General features: G+C 46.9%; 1 protein-coding gene across 2 annotated transcripts in view; it reads left to right on the plus strand.

Moving 5' to 3' along the window:
* The window catches only part of LOC311246321 (peroxidasin homolog), a 66841-nt gene extending 42989 nt beyond the window's left edge, over positions 1–23852 (plus strand). The window contains exons 6-7 of one of the 2 annotated variants that reach the window (XM_084336472.1): positions 19181–19313; positions 23077–23248. In XM_084336472.1, coding sequence (XP_084192598.1) covers positions 19181–19313; positions 23077–23164 — 221 coding nt within the window. In that variant the 3' untranslated portion in view covers positions 23165–23248. Of the gene's footprint in view, positions 1–19180; positions 19314–23076 lie in introns of both variants that reach the window. The other variant, XM_084336473.1, reaches the window with a different exon arrangement.
* The last annotated feature ends 1338 nt before the right edge of the window (positions 23853–25190 follow it).

Genomic DNA, 25190 nt, shown 5'->3' on the forward strand with positions numbered 1-25190 from the left:
TAAAGATGAATGAAAAGGCTGTATAATATACAACACCTGTAGCTCAACTGCAACTGCTCAACTTATTTTCAGCCAGGTATGTTAGTACCTATTATGATATGGTATGGATTACTTACTGTTATTACTATCTGTGGTAGCTCTCCACCTACACAAATAGTTTTTTTTGCTGCTGTGTTGTCCATTGAGCAATGAGCATGCACCTTCACGTGATAGGCACATTAACTGTAGGTCAAACTCCCCCAAAAAACAAGCACACCATTGATTTAATTGCCATATAAATCACATACAAAGATCTAACTATTACTCCTCTCTGAACAAAAAGGTGATCTATTAACTGTGTAAACCTTATGCAATATTCATCATTGATATTGGATACTTGACATCTGTATGAACTGAGTAGTTAGTATAAAATTAAATAAGATGGAACAGCTCCATGCATAATTGAATAAACAACTATTTTCTCATTACCAGTATGGTATTGTTTAAATTGTACAGCTTTTTGCACATATTTTTCAGGGAATTCCAACAATTCTTGACCTGAATGTACAAGTTAATTGTAATCATCTCTCTCTCCTTATGTCTAGTCAAGCCAGGTTGTGGAGGAGAGAGACAGGGATGAACAGGCTATAGACTACTTTGCCCGTCCTGAGCCTGCTATGATGCAGGTGTTTTTACACCACCACCCAAAACAATATTCAGCCAAGAGTGAGTGAGTACACTGGTCCACTTGCACTGATACACTTGTCCATGGCACTTACTACCCAGCTTTGTAGTGGTTTGGGGAAATAGTACAGTAGGTACGCATATTTAAGGGGACCGCAAGGATGGTGTACTGGCGGGTGGTGTCTGACCGATTGTGGTGGTACAGATTTTTTGTCCCAGTCCAGCCCTGATGACGACTGCATTTGTTTTACTTTCATTTCGACCAAAGGCTGCCTTTCAGTCATCTTCTACAAGTTACCAAAGATGTTTCAGTCATCTTCTACAAGTTACCAAGATGTTTCAGTCATCTTCTACAAGTTACCAAAGATGTTTCAGTCATCTTCTACAAGTTACCAAGACGTTTCAGTCATCTTCTACAAGTTACCAAAGATGTTTCAGTCATCTTCTACAAGTTACCAAGACGTTTCAGTCATCTTCTACAAGTTACCAAAACGTTTCAGTCATCTTCTACAAGTTACCAAAGATGTTTCAGTCATCTTCTACAGGTTACCAAGACGTTTCAGTCATCTTCTACAAGTTACCAAGACGTTTCCGTCATCTTCTACAAGTTACCAAGACGTTTCAGTCATCTTCTACAGGTTACCAAGACGTTTCAGTCATCTTCTACAAGTTACCAAGACGTTTCAGTCATCTTCTGACCGACCTTTCCATCACAGTCGAGAATGCAGCTGTGACCGCGTCCCTGACCGCCAAGAACCTTATGATGTTGTCCTCGACGACCAGTTGAATTTCTCCACTCACATCGCAGTGACAACCAGAACCTACAGATTCCTACTGAGCAACGTTAGAAGGATCCACCCTTTCCTGACAAAAGAAGCCACCCAACTCCTCGTCCAATCAACAGTCATCTCCCGCCTCGACTACTGCAACGCACTGCTTGCTGGCCTTCCGGCCACTGCCACCAAGCCTCTTCAACTCATTCAGAATGCAGCCGCCCGCCTGATCTCATACCTACCGAAGTCAGCCCATGTCACCCCACTTCTTAGGGACCTGCACTGGCTCCCCATTGCCGCACGAATCCGCTTCAAGGCCCTCGACCTGGCATACCGTGTAGCAAAGGGAACCGCTCCCGCCTACCTCCGGTCAATGGTCTCTAACTACACACCCTCAAGACCCCTATGCTCTGCATCTTCTGGCCGCCTCAGACCCACTCCTATCCGAGCTCCGGGAGGGTCATCAAGGAGAACCCGCCTATTCTCAGTCCTTGCCCCACAATGGTGGAACAAACTTCCCACCACAGTTAGGACAGCCGAAACCCGTTCAATCTTTCGCCGTCGACTAAAGACACACTTCTTCAACCACTATCTAACCCTAACTAACCTTACTGTCATGCACTTGTCCTAATATACTAACCTACACTGTAGCACTCAACACTTTGATGAACATTGTTACTCAACTGAAAGAGTTGTGCCCTTCCTGATGACTTGTCGTACAGAACTTGTAAGTCGCTTTGGATAAAAGCATCAGCTAAATGACTAAATGTAAATGTAATGTATTGGAAATAATTCACCTATGAGCACAACCCTGCTTAGCTACACAATGTTGTTATAAGCCTATGCTCCGCAGGGAGTGCAATGGCTTAAGTCATAGATACTAGATTCATCAACTTCTAATATGATTTTCAAATGAGCACATTTCCTGGTTGAAAATGATGGTGCTGTCCTTGGTGCTGTTTGTGTTACAAGAGACGATTCTCTCTGACCAATCAGTGGTATGCAGCCTCGGCTAGCTTGGAATCGCAATGGAGCTGATACCAAAAAAACTAAAGGTTATCCCATAACCTAGTTATATGAATACTGGCTGAGCGTCTCGCTCTGCCATATTGAGATAATGCACTCACATGCATGTGACCAGGCCACGCCCCTGCGTCTCCCTATATGACGCCGGACATGGTCACGCTCCACCTTCCTCAGAACAATTTCCAAACACGGAAAACCATCCAAGGGACCTCAGGGCGCTAAGAGCGAGACGCTCAGCCAGTATTCATATAACTAGGTTATATAGGATAACCTTTCGTTATATTATCATACTGGCAATCGCGTCTCGCTCTGCCATATTGAGTTAAGGGGCAGAGCGGACGCGTGGCCCGACAAGTGTACCCCCTGAGGGCCCGTAAGCCCTAGCCAGGGAGGAGGGGAGTCCCGTACACCCGCCAACCCTAACGAAGGGGGGGAGGCAGTCAACTCCACCAAAGTGTGAAAAAAGGGGGAACCAGGCACCCCTGAAAATGCACAGCACAGGCGGGACCATGTGTGACACAGCACCCCGTGGCACACACCAACACACCCCTGCTAGCCCACCAGATGGTGGTACGCAGGAGAGGTCCCAGACCTCAGAACCCCCAGTCATGTCCACGAGGTAAAACTTAACGAAGGGACCCGGGGAGGACCAGGAGGCCGCAGCACAGATGTGCTCCACCGAGGCCCCCCCTAACAGGGCAGCAGCCCGAGGGGGGACCTGTCCAGCCAACGTGTAGCAAAGGGCAACGCCCTTGCACAACCAATGTGACAGGTGCTGCTTGGACAGCGCCTCACTCGCGCGAGGGCCACCGTAACAAACAAACAGTTGAACGGAAGCCCTGAGATCCCGAGTCCGACTGAGGTAACCCCCAGAGCACGGACAGGACACAACAGGTGAAGGCCCGCCTCCAACTCACTAGCGTGAGGAGGCAGACGAACGCCTGAACCACAATATCCCTGGAGCGAAAAGAGCTCCGGATATTCTTTGGCATGAAGACTGGATTAGGCCTCACGAGTCGCACCGCTATCGGCCGAATAGACAGGCACTCAGGCCGCACCGAGAGAGCACACACGCTTAGCGGAGGTGATGGCCAAAAGGAACACGGTCTTAAAGACAGCCGATCCAAAGGCGCCTGCTCAAGAGGCTCAAACGGGGCCTCCGACAACCGGCCCAGGACCAGTTGGAGGTCCCACTCGGAGACAGAGAACGTTCCACAGGCTTGAGACGCAGAGCGCCAAGCAGGAACATTTCACGAGAGGGTGGCTGAACAATGTTCTGCCCCCACACTCGACCATACGCCACTTCCCAGTGTAAGCCGCAGTAGCGGACGGAGCGAGTGCGTTCCGGATAGTGTTAACCACAGAAGAGTCAAGATGCATCCCCACCAGATTCACACTTTCAGCAGCCAAGCCTAGAGGCTGCCCCAGAACAGGAGGCAGAACAGAGTTCCGCGTGCCTGAGAGAGGGCCCGCGGTGACCACGGAACAGGCCACGGCGGGGCCACCAAGAGCTGAAACAGGGCCGGGGACCACACAGCTGAGCCCCGGCCCGGCGCGACCAGGATCAAGTCCCGCGCTCCCGACGTACCCGCCCCAACAGCTGAGCTATCAGGTGTATGGGGGGGAATGCGTACAGAATCCCGGGCGGCCACGGAATCGGTCCCAGACCTGTCCGACTATGTCTGGATGTAGTCCCCACTCGTCAGGGTGAGGACCGGCCTGCGACATCACATCTGCACCCACATTCTCCCTGCCGGGGATGTGGAAAACCCTCAGGCTGCGCAGATGGAGAACGCCCATAGCCAGAGCCCGAGGACGAGGTCCCCCAGTACTGACATGGGAACCTTCAGCTGCTTCCACTTGTCTCTCACCTGGTCCATTTCCATACTGGAAAAAACCACCTCTGTATCCTCCTCATGAAGAGGAGGCCAAGAGGGACCACAGAGTGAGCAGATGCCATCATACCGAGCAGGCGCATCACTGACAGCGCCGTAACCGTCCGCCGAGAACCACCCACTTGCCGCCGCTCTGAGAGGGATGCACATATAGACCTTGAGCTTAGAAATAAGCCCAAGTACTACCCCCGTTGACTGGAAAGAGGAGTACTCTACTTCCAGTCTACAGCAAAACCCAGGCTGGTGAGGAATTCCACCACCTGCCTGGTATGAGAGCTGGCAAACTTTCCTGACCGGCCGAGGACCAGAACGTCGTCCAGGGTAGAATAAAATTCGTAACCCCCGACGACGCAGAGGCCCCAGTGCGGTCTCCACATACTTGGTGAAGATGCCGGGGCGGCAGCCTCTGGTATCCGTACGCTAAGCCCTGCAAAGGAAGCGTAGGTATGTCCTAGGATGAAAGATCGGGATGTGAATACGCATCCTACAGGTCTATGGAGGTGAACCAGTCCCCCACCTGACAGCGCCTAACAGGTGGGAGACGGTCAACATTCTGAACCTTCCATGGGACAGGTCCAGTATGGGTCTGACACCCCCCCTGCGATTTCTCGGGCACCCTCATGGGACCACGACGACGGCCTGCTTCGCCAACAGAGATTGGATCTCGTCGGCCAGAGCTGTCGCTGCTGCGGACCCTGACAAAAAGGGTCTGTACCAAACCCAAAAACGGAGGGTGGGGTTGTGCAAACTGAAACACAAACCCCCGCCTTAGCGTTCTCCCCATCCACCTCAACATATGGCACTGCTGTAGCCATACGTGATGATAATCCCAAAGCGCACCCGCCGCCAACTGGCGCTGGTCCGCCAGGAACCATAGATAGGAGGCCCGGTCCCATCCGCTGTGCGTTGCCAACCCTGGACTCGCCAACCGCACGAGCAGGGCGTCTCGCAGAGCCGGGATATCGCAGCCTGACACTACCAACGAGGCAATCGCACCCAAGGGGGGACCCTGACAGAAAGGGCCGGTCTGATACGGGTAGAGAGGCCATCACACTTGGTGACATAAGCTCCCCCACTGAACATCTTCCCGGCATGGACTGCTGAGGAACGATGTTGCAGCTGGACATGCAAGGCGTGTGGTCCCCACACTGCCCGATAGGGTGGGTTCCTACACACCGTAGCCCTGTAGTGATATTACTACCACCCAAACCACGCGTGCCTGACTGACCACCGCCGGTCTTCCGGTCGGGGGAGGCACTAACGTGATACCCGGCCTGGCGAGGGCAGGGCTGGGGGAACTCACGCTGCGACCTCCTGGGTCTCGAGTTCCCCCGCTGACAACCTTCTCCGTCGACAGACACAACACCAGGCTCACCGCAGCTGGCAAGGCCGCACCCTCACCTCTGGCTGCGCGTTGTGAGGCGGTGGGGCCTAGGTCAAATACCGCCCACGCTCCTGCGGAAAGACCAAAAAGTCCCTCTGCGGAGAGGGGAGCCCTGAAGAGGGAAAGCCTTCTCTCCTCCTCAAGGGGAGACTGCTCCAACCAAAGATGTCTGTGAACAAGCGTTGACAGCATCCTAGCCCTCCCTGCGGTTATATTTATTTCTTTATTTCTTTATTTCAGATCCCCATTAGTCACTGCCTCAGCAGCGACTATTCTTCCTTATAGCTTGCGGCTAGGTCAAAAGCTGAATAACCTCAAAACCTCGCGCAATGTTTTGACGTCGGCTGGCCCTAAGGCCCCACCACCCGACACCATTTGACAGAAAAAACAGCAAACAGCAAGTCGCTGCTAATTCCATACCGTGGCGGTATAGGCTTATCAGCCCACCAGCCACCTGCCAGGCCGACTCGCCTCATGGCGTCGGCCGGGCGGGACACCGTTCCACCATGTCAGAGGTAAAGGACTGATGCCACCTGCTTCACTAAGCACGGAACACCAGTGGTGGCTGCAGAGTGCAGACCAAAGTCTACTACTAGTGAAGCACTGCCTCACTAGTAGGCATGCAACAACCTCCACTGTGGTGTGCACCCATGAAGGGATAAATGAATAAATGAACAAAAACTTAACATATTGCAGAATGGGCTAGCCCATACACACAATCGTTAAGGGGATGCAGACCAGAGAACAACGCCAGTCCTGTCCACACCAGGAACCCCCATTTCCAATTAATAGATTCACAAAAAGCACACCTGCCCTGAGTCTCAGCCCATCCACCCATGCAAATGGTAAACAAGCCCCTGTTGAACCCCCAACATTAGACACCGATTGACTGTCAGCATGAATGGTTAAGAGGAGGGAAGACCTTTTAGTAAAGACAGCCCTCTGCGGGGAACAAGGGAACGGCGTCCAAGCATTGTAGCATTAGCATTAGCAGCACGCTCTAGGATAGTTGGAAAAACACCCAAAAAAGAGTTATGAGTTATGTTTTCCCAAATATCCTGCCCCTCGCTCCAATACATCACTCGGTTGTCTCACGGGACAACGAGCAGTATTACTCATGCTAGTATCAATGCCTGATAGCGCAGGCCCTACCTGTGCACGACTTAGCTCGACTGCTAACCGTCGCGCGACGTCCCTCGGTCCGCTGTCACGAGACGAGGAAAACCCAGGACAGGCCCGTTGCGCTGTTAGGATGTGCCAAAAAGATTCCAGGGGCTGGTGAACTTCTGGCGAATACCCAACATTGTGTAATTTCTCCCTGCGTTTCATAACAACTAGTTCACGGAGTGCACTGCTACTTCCGTGTTGGAAACAAAAAGATGAAGGTGGAGCGTGACTGTAACTGAGGGGTACAATTCCCTGACTGTATTGATAAGTATGGTATTATTAAACCACTACCGCTTGTACTTTAACTTCTGGCCATCCAGTACATGATATAGATATGATGAACACTTTCCCACCTGATGAAACGAAGTCCACACAAATGTATAAATCGAATATTTTATATAGCAAAGGGTATATACAACGTTCACTTAATGACATTTATGATTTGAAATGCACTTGTAAGGCAAATGAGTATTCGTAGGTAAATCAACATTGAATGTCCAATCTCTGGTTACGCAGGGAGCAAGTATACAACCTGGTTCTTTAGGGAACTATAGCGATGGTACTTAAATGATTATAGCTGGATACACTAAAGGGGGGTCCCGCTGGTTGTAAGTCAGTAGGGGGGGGGGGGGTTAGGAGAGCCGCTGGCGGTATCCCATCTGGCCGACGATTTCTTGGGAGAATTCAGAGTGCTGAACACGGTGCCCAGAGAACCTCGGTCCACAGATGAATACAGCTGGGCCCTCTGGTGGACGGTAGCTGCCGGTCCACAACGAAGAGACGTGAGGCGACCTCACTCGGGGTAGAGCGCCGTCTCACCTGGACTCCTCTCGGGGGGGTAGTTCCAACACTCAGCAGTGTTGGCTGTTATCCATGGCATAATCAAAGCACCCAAAGCACGTAGATAATCCAAGCCGTGGAAGGCTCGCCGTCGTCCGGGTAAAGTAATCCAATGTACAGGTCCACTCGTCCTGGCCCGGAGCTCCTCGGATGCAAGCACCACACGTGGTCTGCCCAGCCTGGTTAAGACTCCAGATAACGTCAGGAACGATGGGGGTACTGCTCACTTCATAACTCTAACCGAACGATGCACCATACATAATAGACTATTATTAACTTAATAGAAATACGTCCCACTCGACGGTATAGTGCCAAACTATGACAATTCAACTATTAATCCACACGATGTCTCAATGCCTATTCTGAGGCCAAGTAGGCCTTACTGCACCACACGTGCGTCGTGGGTGAGGCTTCACGTCTGTTACTAGGTTGGAGGGTAAAGGACTAATGGACTAAAAGAAAGTTCTACTTTACTTGCGCCATATATATATGCGCTGTGAACAAATAGTACCATTCGTATTTCGCCAGACGTATTCCTACGCGGAACCGGGCTTGTAACGACATGTTCGTCGGCACGATTGAACTTGAACCAAGGGGCTTGGCTGCTGGCGCCAGGTTCTCGTCCAATGGTAGAATGAAACTATTATGGGCTGTTAGTAGACTAAAGGGATATTCAGTGTATATTGTACAAGGAATATACAGGGGATATCAAACGATATACAAATACTATTAAATATATATCCATAAATAAATATATATATTCGGTTTAATCTGATCCTTCACAACAGCCGCCCCCTAATTAGTCCCACCTAATTAGCTAAGCAGAGACAGATTAACCGCACTGTCTACCACTCAAGGTCCGCTGTAAGGGTCAGTCAACTCACAAAGTCATGGGGTCATGGTCATCATCGATAGTGTCTGGGAGTCTGGGCAGTTCTATTAGCCTCGCCACGGGTCGTGTGTAAGTTCGCCCTTGGACGAGCACTTCAGCTGCTCGGACCTTGCCATCGGCACCGGTGATCACTTTGCTTACGCGGCCAGCCGGCCACATAGCTCTGGGTAGTGACTGGTCGATAATCATGACGACTGTTCCTTCTGTCAAATTGTCTCTCTCTTTTACCCACTTCTGGCGGGTCTGTAGAGACGGTAGGTAGTGGAGTAGAAAGCTGTTCCAAAACTTGTCAGCTAGTACTTGACTGTACCTCCACATTCTTCGGCCGTTCGCTTCTTCAGGCCTGTACATTGTCTGGGGTAGCGCGGGGTCTAGCCGCCCCATCAAGAGTGTGTTGGGGGTGACTGGGTCGACATCTGCTACATCACTGGAGACGTAGCCGAGGGGCTTGGAGTTCAATACTCCCTCGATCTCCGTGAGGACTGTCATTAGGACTTCTTCCGCCACAGTCTGGGCCCCAAGCACGGCGTACAGGGCTGTCTTTATAGAACGTACTTCTCGTTCCCAGGTTCCACCGAAGTGGGGTGCGTTCGGGGGATTAAACTGGAAGTCAATCTGGGATGGAGCGAGGTGGGTCTTAAGTTCTGGGCCCATAGCTTGGAAGCTCTCTCTCAGCTCTCTTTCTCCGCCTTTGAAGTTTGTCCCGTGATCAGACAACAATGTAGACGGTTTTCCTTTCCGTGATGTGAATCTTCGGAAGGCCATAAGGAATGAGTCTGTGCTCATGGTCGGAAGGAGTTCGATATGTATCGCTCTGGTGGTCATGCATTTGAATACAATACCCCACCGCTTCTCGGTTCCTCTTCCTCTCTTTATATACAACGGGCCAAAACAGTCCATGCCTGTGGAGTGGAATGGCTTGTCGCCGAGTCGGAGGCGACAGGGAGGTAGGTCAGCCATCCGGGGTATGCTGGGCTGCGCGCGCCACTTTCGGCAGTCTAGACAGGTTCGCTGGAAGCGTCGCACCGCTTCTCTTCCTTGAAGTATCCAATAGCGACGTCTGATCTCCGCGAAGACTCTCTCTGCTCCTGCGTGGTGTACATCCTCGTCGTATTTCTTTATGATCAGCTCTGTGACCTTGTGTCGGCTGTTCAAGACTATCGGGTACTTAACGTCATCCGGTAGATCGGGGGCTCTCCGCAGACGACCACCCACTCTGATGAGATTATGGGCGTCGCTCTCGGGTGCCAGGTGGAGCAGTCTGCTGTCTGATGGGACGGGCTTGCCTCCCTGTAGACAGTCTAGCTCGTCGGGGAACGAGTCTCTCTGGGCTCGTTGTAGTAGAAGAAGTTCTGCTTCTTCGTAGTCAGCTGCTGAAATGTCAGTGGTGGACTGAATCTCTGGGTGGTGCCACAGGAATGTCTTTAGCTGCGCACTCTGTAGGGTAATGCAATCATCTATGTTGGGGTCTGTGCTCAGTCCACAGAACATAGGTTTCTTGTTCTCAGCCTCCTCTTTACTCGCTTCCCGTGGGGTGGGCGTAGGCCACTCTTCTTCCGGGAGCTGGAGGAACTCTGGTCCGTCACTGTAGATGTTGCGACGGGTGAGGTCATCCAGGGACATTCCCCGGGTGATGACGTCAGCTGGGTTGTGTTTGGTGTCCACATACCGCCAGCTCGCTGCTTCTGTTAACTCTTGAATCTCGGTGACTCTGACTCCCACGAAGACCTTGTATCTGCATGAATCAGACTTGATCCATGTGAGTACTGTCGTAGAATCTGACCACAAGATTGCTCTGTGCACCGGAATGGTGAGTTCACGTTGGATTAACGTGGCTAGATGCGCTCCTGCTAGGGCTGCGCAGAGCTCTAGACGCGGGATAGATTGTTGCTTTCGTGGGGCTATTCTTGAGCGAGCCAGGATGAAAGCAGTGTGTATCTCTCCTCCCTTCTCTTGGGCACGCAAGTAGGCCACTGATCCATAGGCTACTTCGGAGGCGTCACTGAAGACGTGTAGATCCATCTTGCATGTCTCTGGCCTCACTGTGGGTGGGAAGTAGCTGCGGCGTATATTGACGCCTGGGAGTGAGCGGAGTTCCGTCTCCCACTCTCTCCATGTGGAGGCAAGGTGTGCGGGTATTGGGTCGTCCCAGCCCTGGTCCTTGTCCCATAGTGCTCGTACAATCATCTTTGCCCTGGTGGTGTAAGGTAGAATACATCCCAACGGGTCATATTGTCTGGCGAGTGTTCTGTACACACTCCGTCTGGTGGGCGGTGTGGCAATGTATGACGCCGTGGATGGCTGATACATCGGCGAGCGTTGGGGGAGAGGCCTCCTAGGCGAGTCTCCTCTTGCGCCTCTCTGTGGGCTGGTACCGGCAGGGTACCATGGCCCGCTGGTCCAGGTGCTATTCCTCGGGGCTGGTCGTGCGTCATGCTCACCCGTGAATAGAGTCGGGGGTCTGTAGCGCAGCGCCGCGGGGGTATAGCCTGGGCTGTACTGGACCTCCTGGTCCGGTGGAGTACTGTGCTGTCGTCGGGCTTGGTTCTCCTCCTCTCCCTCTTCTTCTATCAGGTCCTCTAGATCCTGTAGTCGTTTATTTAGCTTCTCCGCAGTGTATGCCGCTCCTTCCTTGTAGCTGGGTCTTGCTTGGACCGGTCGGGGAAGGGGGTCTGCGGGGGGTATAGGCTTGGTCTGTTGGTCAAGTTCAGGGTCGCTTGCTCGGTTAGGAGACGCTGCCCTTGACTGTTGTCTCGACGAGTTCCTTGAACCCCTGGCGGAGGGAGAGGGTGTTGCCTTGTGGTTCAGCCGCTTCATTAGCCGCGCCCGTAACTTGTCGCGCTCGGCTTGTAGTCTGTCGCGCTCGCTTTCGCGCTGGATGAGATCTGCTTCTCTTTGGGCACCGGCAGCGGCGCGCTGGGCGTCGGCCCGGTCTCTTGCCATATTCATTTCCGTCTGAAGGCGTCTCATCTCCAGGCGTATGCGCTCTTCTTCGCTCCGCTGCTGTGTCTGGAGTCGATCGCGTTCACCCTGAAGTCGATCGCGTTCACCCTAAAGTCGATCGCGTTCGGTAGAGGCTGTCAGGCTGGCGAGGAACGCCTGTAATAGCATCCTCGCCGCTTCGCTGGGGGAAGACGGTTGTAGAGGTGAGCCGCTCCTGGCGGTACTCGTTGGGGAGTCCTGGAGCTCTATTTCCCCGGCGCTCTCCTCCTCTTCTTCCGTGCAGAGTTCTCTCTCTGTAGGGTTGTCTTCTTCCCGGGGCTGGTCGGGGACTACTTCTTCGGTATTGGCGGGGGGTAAAGGCATGTCAGCTCCCTCCTGGTCCCCACCGTGAGCCTGGTCAGTTACATTAGAACCCACTAGGGCCTCTGTGGTCGGGGAAACCTGGTCGTTAAGGTCAGACATAATTTTACTTTCTACTTTTACCGCGTTTACCGTTTGTCGAAGGCTAGGTAGTTGACTGACAGCGTAATCCTCTAAGTACTGAGGTGGCTGTCGTCTGCGCTGCGGGCGTTCTACGTTATGAGGACCGTTTCGTGGAGTGTTCATCATAGGCCATTTCAATATTAATAACACTATATTAATATTACACTAGTTACCCTCCGGCTCGAAGGACCAATTGTAACTGAGGGGTACAATTCCCTGACTGTATTGATAAGTATGGTATTATTAAACCACTACCGCTTGTACTTTAACTTCTGGCCATCCAGTACATGATATAGATATGATGAACACTTTCCCACCTGATGAAACGAAGTCCACACAAATGTATAAATCGAATATTTTATATAGCAAAGGGTATATACAACGTTCACTTAATGACATTTATGATTTGAAATGCACTTGTAAGGCAAATGAGTATTCGTAGGTAAATCAACATTGAATGTCCAATCTCTGGTTACGCAGGGAGCAAGTATACAACCTGGTTCTTTAGGGAACTATAGCGATGGTACTTAAATGATTATAGCTGGATACACTAAAGGGGGGTCCCGCTGGTTGTAAGTCAGTAGGGGGGGGGGGGGGGTTAGGAGAGCCGCTGGCGGTATCCCATCTGGCCGACGATTTCTTGGGAGAATTCAGAGTGCTGAACACGGTGCCCACAGAACCTCGGTCCACAGATGAATACAGCTGGGCCCTCTGGTGGACGGTAACTGCCGGTCCACAACGAAGAGACGTGAGGCGACCTCACTCGGGGTAGAGCGCCGTCTCACCTGGACTCCTCTCGGGGGGGTAGTTCCAACACTCAGCAGTGTTGGCTGTTATCCATGGCATAATCAAAGCACCCAAAGCACGTAGATAATCCAAGCCGTGGAAGGCTCGCCGTCGTCCGGGTAAAGTAATCCAATGTACAGGTCCACTCGTCCTGGCCCGGAGCTCCTCGGATGCAAGCACCACACGTGGTCTGCCCAGCCTGGTTAAGACTCCAGATAACGTCAGGAACGATGGGGGTACTGCTCACTTCATAACTCTAACCGAACGATGCACCATACATAATAGACTATTATTAACTTAATAGAAATACGTCCCACTCGACGGTATAGTGCCAAACTATGACAATTCAACTATTAATCCACACGATGTCTCAATGCCTATTCTGAGGCCAAGTAGGCCTTACTGCACCACACGTGCGTCGTGGGTGAGGCTTCACGTCTGTTACTAGGTTGGAGGGTAAAGGACTAATGGACTAAAAGAAAGTTCTACTTCAAACTCTACTTCAAACTGTACTCTAAGGTATTAGCCATCAGACTACAAAAGCATATGACGTCTTTAATTCATCCGGACCAAACAGGCTTCATAAGAGGCCGCCTGATCACTGATAACATAAGACGATTACTACACGTACTAGATGCTAACAAGGAAGACAACACACCTAAGGCGATGCTGTCCCTGGATGCAATGAAAGCTTTTGACAGGTTGGAATGGTCGTATCTATGGGCAGTGTTAGAAAGGATGGGGTTAGGAAAAGGATTCATTGATATGATTAAAGTATTATACAAAGACCCATCGGCCATGATTACAACAGGTACAATCACCTCCGAAATCTTTCCAGTATCACGGTCTTCCAGACAGGGTTGCCCCCTTAGTCCCGGACTATTCGATCTATCATTAGAGCCTTTAGCACAATATATAAGACAATCCCAATCCATAGAACCAATCGTAATCAAGGGCACACAACACAAAATTAGTTTATATGCGGACGACGTAATACTGTTCATGCAAAACCCCAACACCGCATTGCCTCATCTTCTCAAGTTGATTGAGGACTTTGGAGATTTATCGGGATTTAGGATAAATTGGCCGAAGTCGGCCTTCCTCCCACTTAACGCCCCTGCAAAAAGAAATATATCCCTCCCAGAAGAGATACCGATGGTAAAACACTTTAGATGTTTGGGAGTTGAAATATTCCCTACCATAAGCCAAACGGTGAAGCACAATTACATAAAAATCCAAAACAAAATCAAATACGACCTTGTCAGGTGGTCAAAACTTAAAAACTCAGTACAAGCACGGATATCAATAATTAAGATGGACGTCCTACCTAGAATCAACTTCTTCAGCTCAATGCTACCGTTACCCCCTCCAAAGGGTTACTGGAAAGAATTACACTCCTCCACATACAAATTTATTTGGAATAACAAACCACCACGTATAAAAAGATCCACCGCACAGAGAAACAAAGCAGACGGTGGCATGGCATTTCCAGATTTCCACCACTATTTTAAGGCATACACTTTAAGACCACTGACAACATGGTTTGATCCCCAAGCATCAGTATCCTGGAGAAATTTAGAAGAAAATATAGTAGCTCCACATAGGCTGAAGGACATAGTGTACACCAAATTATCAATTAAGCAATGCGAACGGAAATTTGGCCCCATAATCACTCATGCAATCCGGATATGGCATGAAACACAAAAAAAAGACTCTATCCCACATAAATGGCATAATCATACTCCCTTATTCAATAACAATGCACTCTTGATTGGAAAACAACCTATAAGATTCCCTAGATGGGAAAAGCAAGGCATACACACATTAGGAGACGTTTTCAACAAACAGGGTTTTTGTAGTTTTGATGAGATATGCAAAAAATGTAATCTCACCAAGTCCTCATACTATTTTTACGCACAGTTATTGGCATGTTTGAAGGCTCACGGTGTTCCATTAAGGATACCAATTGTACACCACAGATACCACAAATTCTTCTATGAAAGAGAGACATCGAGAGGTTTTGTTTCAGATTTTTATCATCAATTACTAACGGCCTCGTATGAAACCCTACATCTAGACTCAGTCTGGAGGAGGGATATACCAGACCTGGAGATAGACTTTGACTGGCAAGAAGCCTGGGCAAATGTACGCCTTGCATCAAGGAACCCGGACCATCAACAAATCAATCTTAACTATATTCACAGGACATACTTAACTCCTATAAGACTGAACAAAATGGGTCTTAAACAAGACTCCAAATGCTCCTTATGTACAAATGGGGACGAAGGGACATTTATGCACATGTACTGGGACTGCCCACCAGTTAAGATATTTTGGAAAGAAGTGACTCAGCAATTGTCAAATCTCTTAACTCTGGATATACCTGTACACCCCTCTGTATTACTACTGAATGATGTCTTTGAGCATGCAGTACCTCCACAGCTAAAGAGATTGGTTTTATCCGGTATCACAGTGGCTAAAAAGCTGATAGCATCACGATGGTTTCAACCGGAAAAAATGTGCCGTAAGGTCTGGATTCTTACATATCTCGATGTGATTTATCAAGAAATATCAACAGCTAGAATTTTGGGTCTCAATGAATCCAAAATGGCAATGTGGTTAGAAGTGGTGGAGAGAATAAAAGCCAGCATATAATGGTAGTGTCTGGTTAGGAACAAATTATAATGGTTGGATTATCCAATGGGGGGTCCGGGAGAGGGGGGTACGAGCTGGAGCATATGTGTATTTTTGTATTTGTATTTGTATTTGTATATCCTATTGTGTGTTGTCATGTTTGTTTATGTGTTTGTTTAAAAAATAATAAAAAAATAAAATACAAAAAAAAAAAAAGTTCTACTTTACTTGCGCCATATATATATGCGCTGTGAACAAATAGTACCATTCGTATTTCGCCAGACATATTCCTACGCGGAACCGGGCTTGTAACGACATGTTCGTCGGCACGATTGAACTTGAACCAAGGGGCTTGGCTGCTGGCGCCAGGTTCTCGTCCAATGGTAGAATGAAACTATTATGGGCTGTTAGTAGACTAAAGGGATATTCAGTGTATATTGTACAAGGAATATACAGGGGATATCAAACGATATACAAATACTATTAAATATATATGCATTTGTTTGTTTCTTGAGCACATTAAGTGCTAGGAGATAAGAGTTATCTCAATATGGCAGAGCGAGACGCAATTACCAGTATGATAATATAACTACCAGACTATCCACAACTTTTGCACAATGGAAGAAAAATGGAAAAGGGCCATAGACTATACCAAAGAAAGACAGGTTGAATCTGCTTTTGAAGGTAAAATCTGTGCTTTCCCACAATTGTCTTTTTAGACATTAGTGAGTTATTGGAGGATTTCTTTTTCACTTTGAAACAGAGATACTCATAAGTAATTTCATGCCAGTCCAAATCAAGTCTCAATTATTTGAGCTAGAGTGCAAGTTATGTCTCAGGTCTTTGGTCAAGTCCCTTTCTGGAATGATCAAATCTGCTCTACATCAGTTTAGAAATAACCGCTGTGCGACATGGTTATTTCCAGTGTTGGGCAAGTTACTTTTAAAAAGTAACTAGTTACAGTTACTAGTTACTTCTTCCAAAAAGTAACTAAATTACTTACTCAGTTACAAATTATAAAAGTAACTAGTTACTTCAGAAAGTAACTATTGCGTTACTTTCAAGTAATTTTTTTTACATAAACAACATACACAAATCTAAACTATTTTAATGTTGCTGTGGGACAAAGTGAGACTAGCCTCCAATCAAATGCCATGTATGTAGATATTATTATAATTACTATGTTTATATAGTGGATCATACAAATACAATAGATGTTTTGGAACTTTTGATATCATGTATTGCCCCTCAACAGGCCACAACTGGGCAACATTAAATTATGCACTATACCAAAAATAAATAACAAATATATACTGATTGATTGAACATTTTAATTAACAGATTGCAGAATGGGTACAGTACAGTACAGCTCAATACACACAATTGTTAAGGGGATGCAGACCAGAGAAAGACTTTCGTCTTGTTTACATCAGGGTCCCCCATTTTCAATTCATGACATTTATGACATACACAACATACAGATATAAGAATCTAATCTAATCATCTAAACAAATCTAATCATGACATTTAAGACATGCATGACATACAGATATATATATCTCTGACTCTGAGCACCTGAAGACTGTGCTATTAAACCAGGAAGTGCAGCACTATGTCAGCAGAGTAGAGCCTCCACAGTAGTGCCCTGCGCTGCAACACAACAAGAGTGAACAAAAAACGCTCATGGACTGTCTGTCATTGACTGCTCGTGTGTGTTGTTCGTTGCATTAGTTTGGGATTATTAGGCCGCCAAACAAACTATCAAAACCTACACGGACCGCGGTCTCACGGTGACTGAGTCGCTTGTGTTGTGTCGCTGTGTGTCAGACTCTGGAGGCACCCGTCCACCTCTACCTTTGATTGGCTTACCATGACATTTTACTCAACCTCAGCCAATCGCGCGCTGAGGTTGGCTGAGAAGGACAGAATGCCTCTCGACGCAGAGATATTTCTGATGAAAAAAAAAGCTTCAATCATAGACAGTAACGCGCCGCATTTGTTGGCAGTAACGGTAACGGCGTTATTAAGATTTGAAGAGTGATCCGTTAGATTACGCGTTACTGAAAAAACTAACGCCGTTAGTAACGCCGTTCTTTATAACGCCGTTACTCCCATCACTGGTTATTTCTAGGAAATGTACTTTGCTTTGCACGTTGATTTAAACGTGTTTTTAATCACTTTTTTTCCTTTATTTTTTTTGCTGCCTAGTCTACCGTTGTTGGTACAATACAATATGATTATTCCTTTAATCTATCAACACAATCTTTACGATGTAAAGAACTGTTGTCAATGATGTGGGAGCAGCACGCTGTTGGATGAAGTTGGAGACACGTAGAGGGAGACCGGTGCATCACACATAAAGCCCAACAGGACTTTTTTTATCCACCCATGTTGAATCTCTCCTGCATCTCAAAAATGTATAATTTTCTAAATTAATTAACAACAGATAGCATACTAAGTGAAAGCAAAGATCAGTTTCACTGGCGACATTCTATCTAAAGCCTCTAAAGGTACACTAGTGCCTATCCGCTTCCAATAATTTGTGCTAAGCTAGGCTAGCTTGCAGCCGGATAGCAATTCTACTAAATGCACGAAGAGGAAATTAGTATCTATCTTCTTGTCTGACTCTGGAGAGGACGGTAAGCACATTTCCCATAATGTTGGCGTGTTCCTTTAATGAATTCACTATCGGGCGTCGATGCAACAAATTGCAACCAATGTGAATTAGAGAAAATAAATAGGCTACTTTACATAAAGAGAAAGCCATGCTCTGTGTAATGAGAGGATTTTGTCAATAGCCTACTGTATATCTTGATAGATCCAGTGTCAGATCACCTGACTCAGATGTGTATACAGTGTGTAGCCCACATTTGTTCTTCATAGACTGAATATGCTTTTAAATATGCCATTAATGGAAAGTGAAAGTGTTTCTGCCGGCTTGTGAGAGCATGATGCAGTTTGCGTTCCAACGCGGCCACTAGTGTGCAGTCACTACTGGATTTGAGTTACATTAGTGGAAGAAGAAACGCCCACATGAAATTCTGGCACAGGCGCATGTCTCTGTGTACTACAAGGGAGATGTGAGACTGGTTGGCAAGCTCTCCTACAACAACACACAGCTTGGATGACAGTTCATTTCAATCAGTGCACGGAATGTTATCTTGTATCAAATGAATTAATAAAATGTTATATTGATTTAGGCTGTGCCTTTGTCTTACATTGTTCTCAAGTCCCTAATCAAAGGTACTTGTCGAGTCTGAAGTCAATCTGTATGTGACTTAAGTGCTCACTCCCCCATATCTGCTTTGAAATGTATTGCCTTTGATTCAAGGACTGACAGCTAAACACATTTTTATGTGCCTTTTTAAAAGTATAAGGGTTCTTTACACACTGGAGGAAATTTACCTGTATGTTGAGTTATGAAGAGGTAAGAAAGTAAAAAAATAATAATAATAATAATAATAATAATAATAATAATAATAATAATAATAATAATAAAAATAATAATAATAATAATAATAATAATAATAATAATAATAATAATAATAATAATAATAATAATAATAATAATAATAAAAGAAAACTATTCCTTCTAGAAGTCAAACTCTAGGTCTTTGTCTAGGGTGGTGGTGAGGAGTCTTTGTGATGTGTGAATTTCCATTCATGTACATGTGACTGTTTCACTGTCCCACAGACCTGGTACAGGAGCATCAGTGGATCATGCTGATGAGCTCAATGGTGAGCGTGGCCTTCTTGGTGCTCATCCTCAGCACAAGTGTCTTCCTGTGCCGCAGGGCGAAGCAGGCCAGGAGCAGCAAGGGACCAGTGTAAGCAGCAGCCAATCTGACCTCTTGACCCTGTGTGTGTGTGTGTGTGTGTGTGTGTGTGTGTGTGTGTGTGTGTGTGTGTGTGTGTGTGTGTGTGTGGCACCAATGAGTCAGAGGGCCAATGTAGACGTGACGCCAGGGGTGACAAGACATGGAGTTATCACTCACAGACACGCCAGTAGTCATGGGCACACACACACACACACACACACACCCACACACACACACACACACACACACACACACACACTGATTGTTGTTTTCTCTGCCCATCTGCCTCACACTGGGAGTTCCAGCCAGCAGTGATAGGACTTTGTGTGTGTGTGTGTGTGTGTGTGTGTGTGTGTGTGTGTGTGTGTGTGTGTGTGTGTGTGTGTGTGTGTGTGTGTGTGTGTGTGTGTATAGACCTTTTCAGAAATATTGTGTTGCTATTCAGTGTTTATTTCCTGTTAGCAACTGTATTAACTCATTGGACGCCATGCATTAGCCTCATCCTGTAGTAGCTACCGCCAGTGCTGTAAACGGTGGGAGTCGCTCACCTTGTTTGCAGGGCTATAACTATTTAAATATTATAGCTATATATTCAATACTATGGCCCATTTGACATCGAGTATCTATCGTTCATGATGTGAAAAAGTAATAATTTTTCCATCCATACATTCTCATTTTATACCGTGGTGAATATAAGTATAGTTTTAGAGTGGTCTATAGGGTAATTCCTGGAACGTTAGTAATAGCCTGCGACGCATATTATACTTAATCCATTGGCATTTCGTCCCTATACACGCTACAATTAAAAATTCAAATGCATATGATCGGTATATTATGTCCCATCATGCATGCATGAAAGGGGGGGGGTGTCGTTTCTGATTAATTGATTGTCAATAACGGCATTCGTTAGTACAACAGCATACGCTGATCAGGGCGATGGCTATGAAAACAATGGACAACCAAGCTGAAATTGACGTTAAATTGCTCTTACCTGTGGCCGATGAGACTCCAAAAAGAATATTCCAATTATTTGATTGCCATCTTCTAGATTGTATGTCCATTTGGCCCACGCCATAACCCCCAACAGCATAATGAATCTGGCGTCCCGAAGGCGATTCAATGCGATCGGGTGAATATCTTGATCCACGTCACAAGAAAACTCCGCCTGGATGACTTTCAATGACGCACAGCCACATACACAGAGTCAGAAAGGAAGTGCGACATCGGCCGCATACCACCAGGCGGCGGTATCGGACCGTTGCGATCTCAGACACATTGCCACACAGTACCACAGCATACCTGGATGATTTATGAATGGAAATAGCGAATAAAAGAAATAACGATCCAATAACGTATATATACGTGGTTGGCGTTATTCGATTGGCGGACAAACGCGTATAAAATCGTTGTTGGCAGGGAAAGAGTTAACAAACATTCCAACAGGAAATACAAAGGGCCGTACAAACATTCCAACAGGAAATACAAAGGGCCGTATTTATGTGTGATTGTTTATAGTGCTTTATCCTCTTTCACCTGGTTGCTCTCCCTCATTCTCCCTCAGCCTGCATCTTTTATTCTGCAGTTTGTCTATATATATTATATGACTATTGCTGCTATATTTCATACTGACTCCTGTGATAGAACCAAGGCTGTTGCTTTTACTGAGTGTGTGCATATGTGTGTGTGTGTGTGTGTGTGTGTGTGTGTGTGTGTGTGTGTGTGTGTGTGTGTGTGTGTGTGTGTGTGTGTGTGTGTGTGTGTGTGTGTGTGTGTGTGTGTGCGTGCGCGTGCCATGCGTGCATGCGTGATCCTTGGTCGGTGTTCATTCTAGAGGTTGGCTGCAGGGGCGTCCATTTGGTATGGCAAGGTATGGCACTCGCCATACCTTGGCAAATAAAAATGTAAAAAAAAAAAAAAGTGTTTACATTTTTTTATGTTGATTTAGAATTCGAACGTCAACATTATGAACGAAGCTTCGAACTATTCGGTACAGCCCTAGCATGTTTTGATATTGTCAATTATCTCACTTTTACTAGGTGACTTTTGCTGTGACTAACTGAAATATGCCCAAAAAAAGGAAAATGGACATAGGGACGTTTTTTTTATCAAAGGGCAGCAGAGACAAGTGATACAGGGACACAGGTAAGGTCTTACAATGGCTTAGTGATTATAACGCATAATATAATGCAGTTCAGCATTCAGTAACCCATACTTTTTGTGAATGTGTTTTTGATACTACATTCTGTTGAACACACACCTCAAACCCGTACCTAAGGAAAATTGGCTCAATTGCAAGAAAAGTAATAGACAGTTATGATATTACATTCTGCATAATTCGTATGCAAAATATTGTGGTTCCCTGCTTTAGTCTGTTGACATTTCTATACTAAAAATGCTTGTGTAGTCCTGTGTCATACCTAAATGTCATATAACTGAATTGTATAGAAACAACTCACCAAAAGTGACTATTGCACAACTGATTTGACAAAAAATAAATCACCAAGGGGGGAAACCCCCCCTTCACCCCCCCCCCCCCCCTTGACTTGACTTGACTTGCTAGAGGAGACACCTCTATATATATATATATATTTATATACATGAAGTGTTTTTATTTGTCTGTTACTTTTCACCTGCTACTGTTATTTTCATCATGTGTGTTATTATCCTGTTTTTATGCAACAATGTGGCCAATCAGGCACCTTTGTAACTGTCTTTCAAAATCTGATTGCATTATTCGTGTTTTTAAGTCCTATTTATGTGGACATAAATAAATAATTCAAATGTGTGTGCATATCTCTGTGTGTCTGTGTATTTGTATGTGTGTAGTCATGTGTGTGTGTGAGCGTGTGTGTGTTTGTGTGTACACAAACTGTACGTGTGAATGCCCCTCGTCTGCATCTGCTTTCATGATTTTTTCATAATCCAACGTAGAACGTATCACTAAATCTAAATCACTAAACCGACTTCACCTTGTCTTTTTATCTCGTCTGTGGCCCGGCCTCTCCCTAGAGGCTCGTTCCTCTCATCCCGCCGGTTAGAGAGCCGTAGACTAATAGCGGCAGGTTTAATGCTGTGACTCTAAAACTCTACAAAGAGCTAACGCGAATGCTAACAACATTATTGAAATTTACAGTAAAAGCTGCTCGCTGACAGCATCCTAATGTGAACCGCGACTTTGCGCGGCTACGCTCGTTAACCTCATATCTACGTGGGCTGAAAACACCACTGGCTGAAAGAGAAATAGTTCTCTCTGTGTGTGTTTAGAACCAGTTAGATCTGGAGCACTGTGGCGCCACGTCAATGTATGTTTAGTGTTTGTCCCTATACAAGAGAGAGAGAGAGAGAGAGAGAGAGTTTTCATCAATAGCCAGCTTTGAGTCGATGGCGAGGTTGGAGTCTATTATTTCCTCACATACTTTTCAAGCGCCTACAGTGCCATCCCAGGGAAGTCGATTTACTGCTAATCATCCATCTCTTTCTCTCCCTCTCTATCTTACTGTATCTCTTTCTCTCCCTTTTTCTCTTACTGTCTCTCTCTCGTTCTCTCCCTCTCTCTCTTACTGTCTCTCTCTCTCCCTCTCTCTTATTCTCTCTCTCTCTCCCTCTCTCTTATTGTCTCTCTCTCTCTCCCTCTCTCTTATTGTCTCTCTCTCTCTCCCTCTCTCTCATATTGTCTCTCTCTCTCTCTCTCTCTCTCTCTCTCTCTCTCTCTCTCTCTCTCTCTCTCTCTCTCTCTCTCTCTCTCTCTCTCTCTCTCTCTTTCTCTCTCCAGTGATGACCACTCCCAGAAGAAGCCCATCTACAAAGGCAGCGAGGAGTCTCTGGCATCTACCTGCGGAGACAAACAGCCTCTGGTCTGAACACACCAGGAGATGGAAGAGGAGGAGAAGGGGGGGGGGTGTCGGAGTGAGAGAGGAGGAAGATGAAGTGGGTGACTGAAGAAGACGGGTTTGGGTGGATGTATGGCTGTTAGGGAGGGGTGCGGGAGGGAGGGAAGGATGCTGGGAGACGGGGGGAGGAAGGCAAAATGTTGCAACGAGCTGGATGAGGACAGGAACGGGGACAAATGATTGTTTTACAGAAGCCCCGGCCAGTTTCCGCCGTAGGGGGAGACTGCAGAGTGTGTCTTGGTCAAAAAGTGGGCAATTTTCTCTTCATTGATTCTCGTGCCTTGCAAAATGGAGATCAACGCTCTCATCAAAGGGCAGGCAGGAGGGGATGAGACTTGTGTACTGTATGAGCCGGCAAAGTGTCTCCACTGTGTGCAATTCCAACCTCGAGAGCAGCAAAACACTCTCAAACAGCACTTTTCACAAAGAAAGCAACAAAAAAAGCAATGTCCTTTCTGTCACAAACACAATTGGTTGGCTGTATCACCAGTAAGCCATTGTGCAGATTGTTTTATTTTGGTTTATTATGTAGATCCATGTAGAATCTGTGTCGCCATGAGAAGCACACTCTACTATCCTACTTTACTGTACTTTCTTTTTTCTTTTTTTTACTGTCATTTCTTTTTTCTGCTGTGGCATTAAAGGGATTTGAGAAATGCTTTCCGCCGTCCTCCAGTGTGTACGCCATTGATTTTGTTCCATCGGAGGGAATATGAAGAAGCAGGAAGAGTATTGACGCTGTAGCGAAAGACGGATGTGTGCCTTCGCCTGGCTGCGCATTCTCCCTGTCCGAAGCCATCACAGGCTTGTTTACCGCTCTCATCCCCCCAGTGAGCAAGGCCTCGCTACAGAGCCGTGACCTTTATTGAGATGGGCACTGCCCTACTAGGTCCTTCTGTCTGTCTCCTTCACAGGAGGTAAGCTCAGGAGGTAGAGCAGTTGTCTGGTAATTGGAAGGTTCCCGGTTCAATTCCCGCTCCTCCTGGGCAGCGTGTTGAGCGTGTCCTTGAGCGAGACACTTAACACCTAATTGCTCCTGATGAGCAGGTTGGCACCTTGCATGGTTGCCTCTGCCCATCGGTGTGTGAATGTGAGGAACATAAATTGCTAAGCGTTTTGGATAAAAGCTCTATATAAATGCACCATTTACCATTCACACACACAGACACACACACACACACACAGTCACACTCTCATTCACACACACACACAGTCACACTCTCATTAGCACACATACACACACACACAATAATGGTGGTAAATTGATACAGATAACCTGGAGTCTCTGCCCACAGTTTCAGAGTGAAGACTAGGTTATCCGTTGCTAGTTGTCAGCTAACGTTAATCTATTCCCTACATTTACATGTACTAATTCACCCCAAAATCCTCACCAATGGCCACAACTTTCTCCCCCTTAATTTTCTCTGTTGCCTTGTGACCCTAAACGCTGCACCGCAACATCGAAGCTTATTACCACAACCATGCTCATAATGCTGAGCATTTCATTACGCCTGTCTGTTGAAGTTATGTTGGGGTTTGTGGTTTTATCATCGGTGTGTGGCTGACCGTGGGCCATCGTTAATAACGGGCGAAGCGGCGGTTTAACCATGACACTCTATTAACGGGCGCACGCGCCACGGAGCACAGCCAGGATAATGTTATTAAACTGATTATTCAAGCCCTCTCTATAGTCTGCTTCTACCGCAGCCATTTCTCCTCTAACCTTTTACAGACTCAGTGTGGGTGTCTCTCCTTCAACTCTTAAGAAACTTGTGCTCGCTTTATGCCCCGGGTCAAGCTTAGGCTATAAGGTTGCAAAAATATACTGAGGCGGTGGCAGAAAATTATATTTTTAAAACAGTCACGCCAAAAAAAATCAATTTTTGGAAATTTGAGGCGTGCTCTGTCAGGTGAAATGGCAGTGAGCACTATTTTGTTTTGGCCTTTGAGTCAGTCATGGGTGAAGGGGCTGCTGTGTGCAATGCTTTTCCTACAT

Source organism: Notolepis coatsorum, assembly GCF_963971535.1.
Source record: "Notolepis coatsorum genome assembly, chromosome: 19".
NCBI lineage: Eukaryota > Metazoa > Chordata > Actinopteri > Aulopiformes > Paralepididae > Notolepis > Notolepis coatsorum.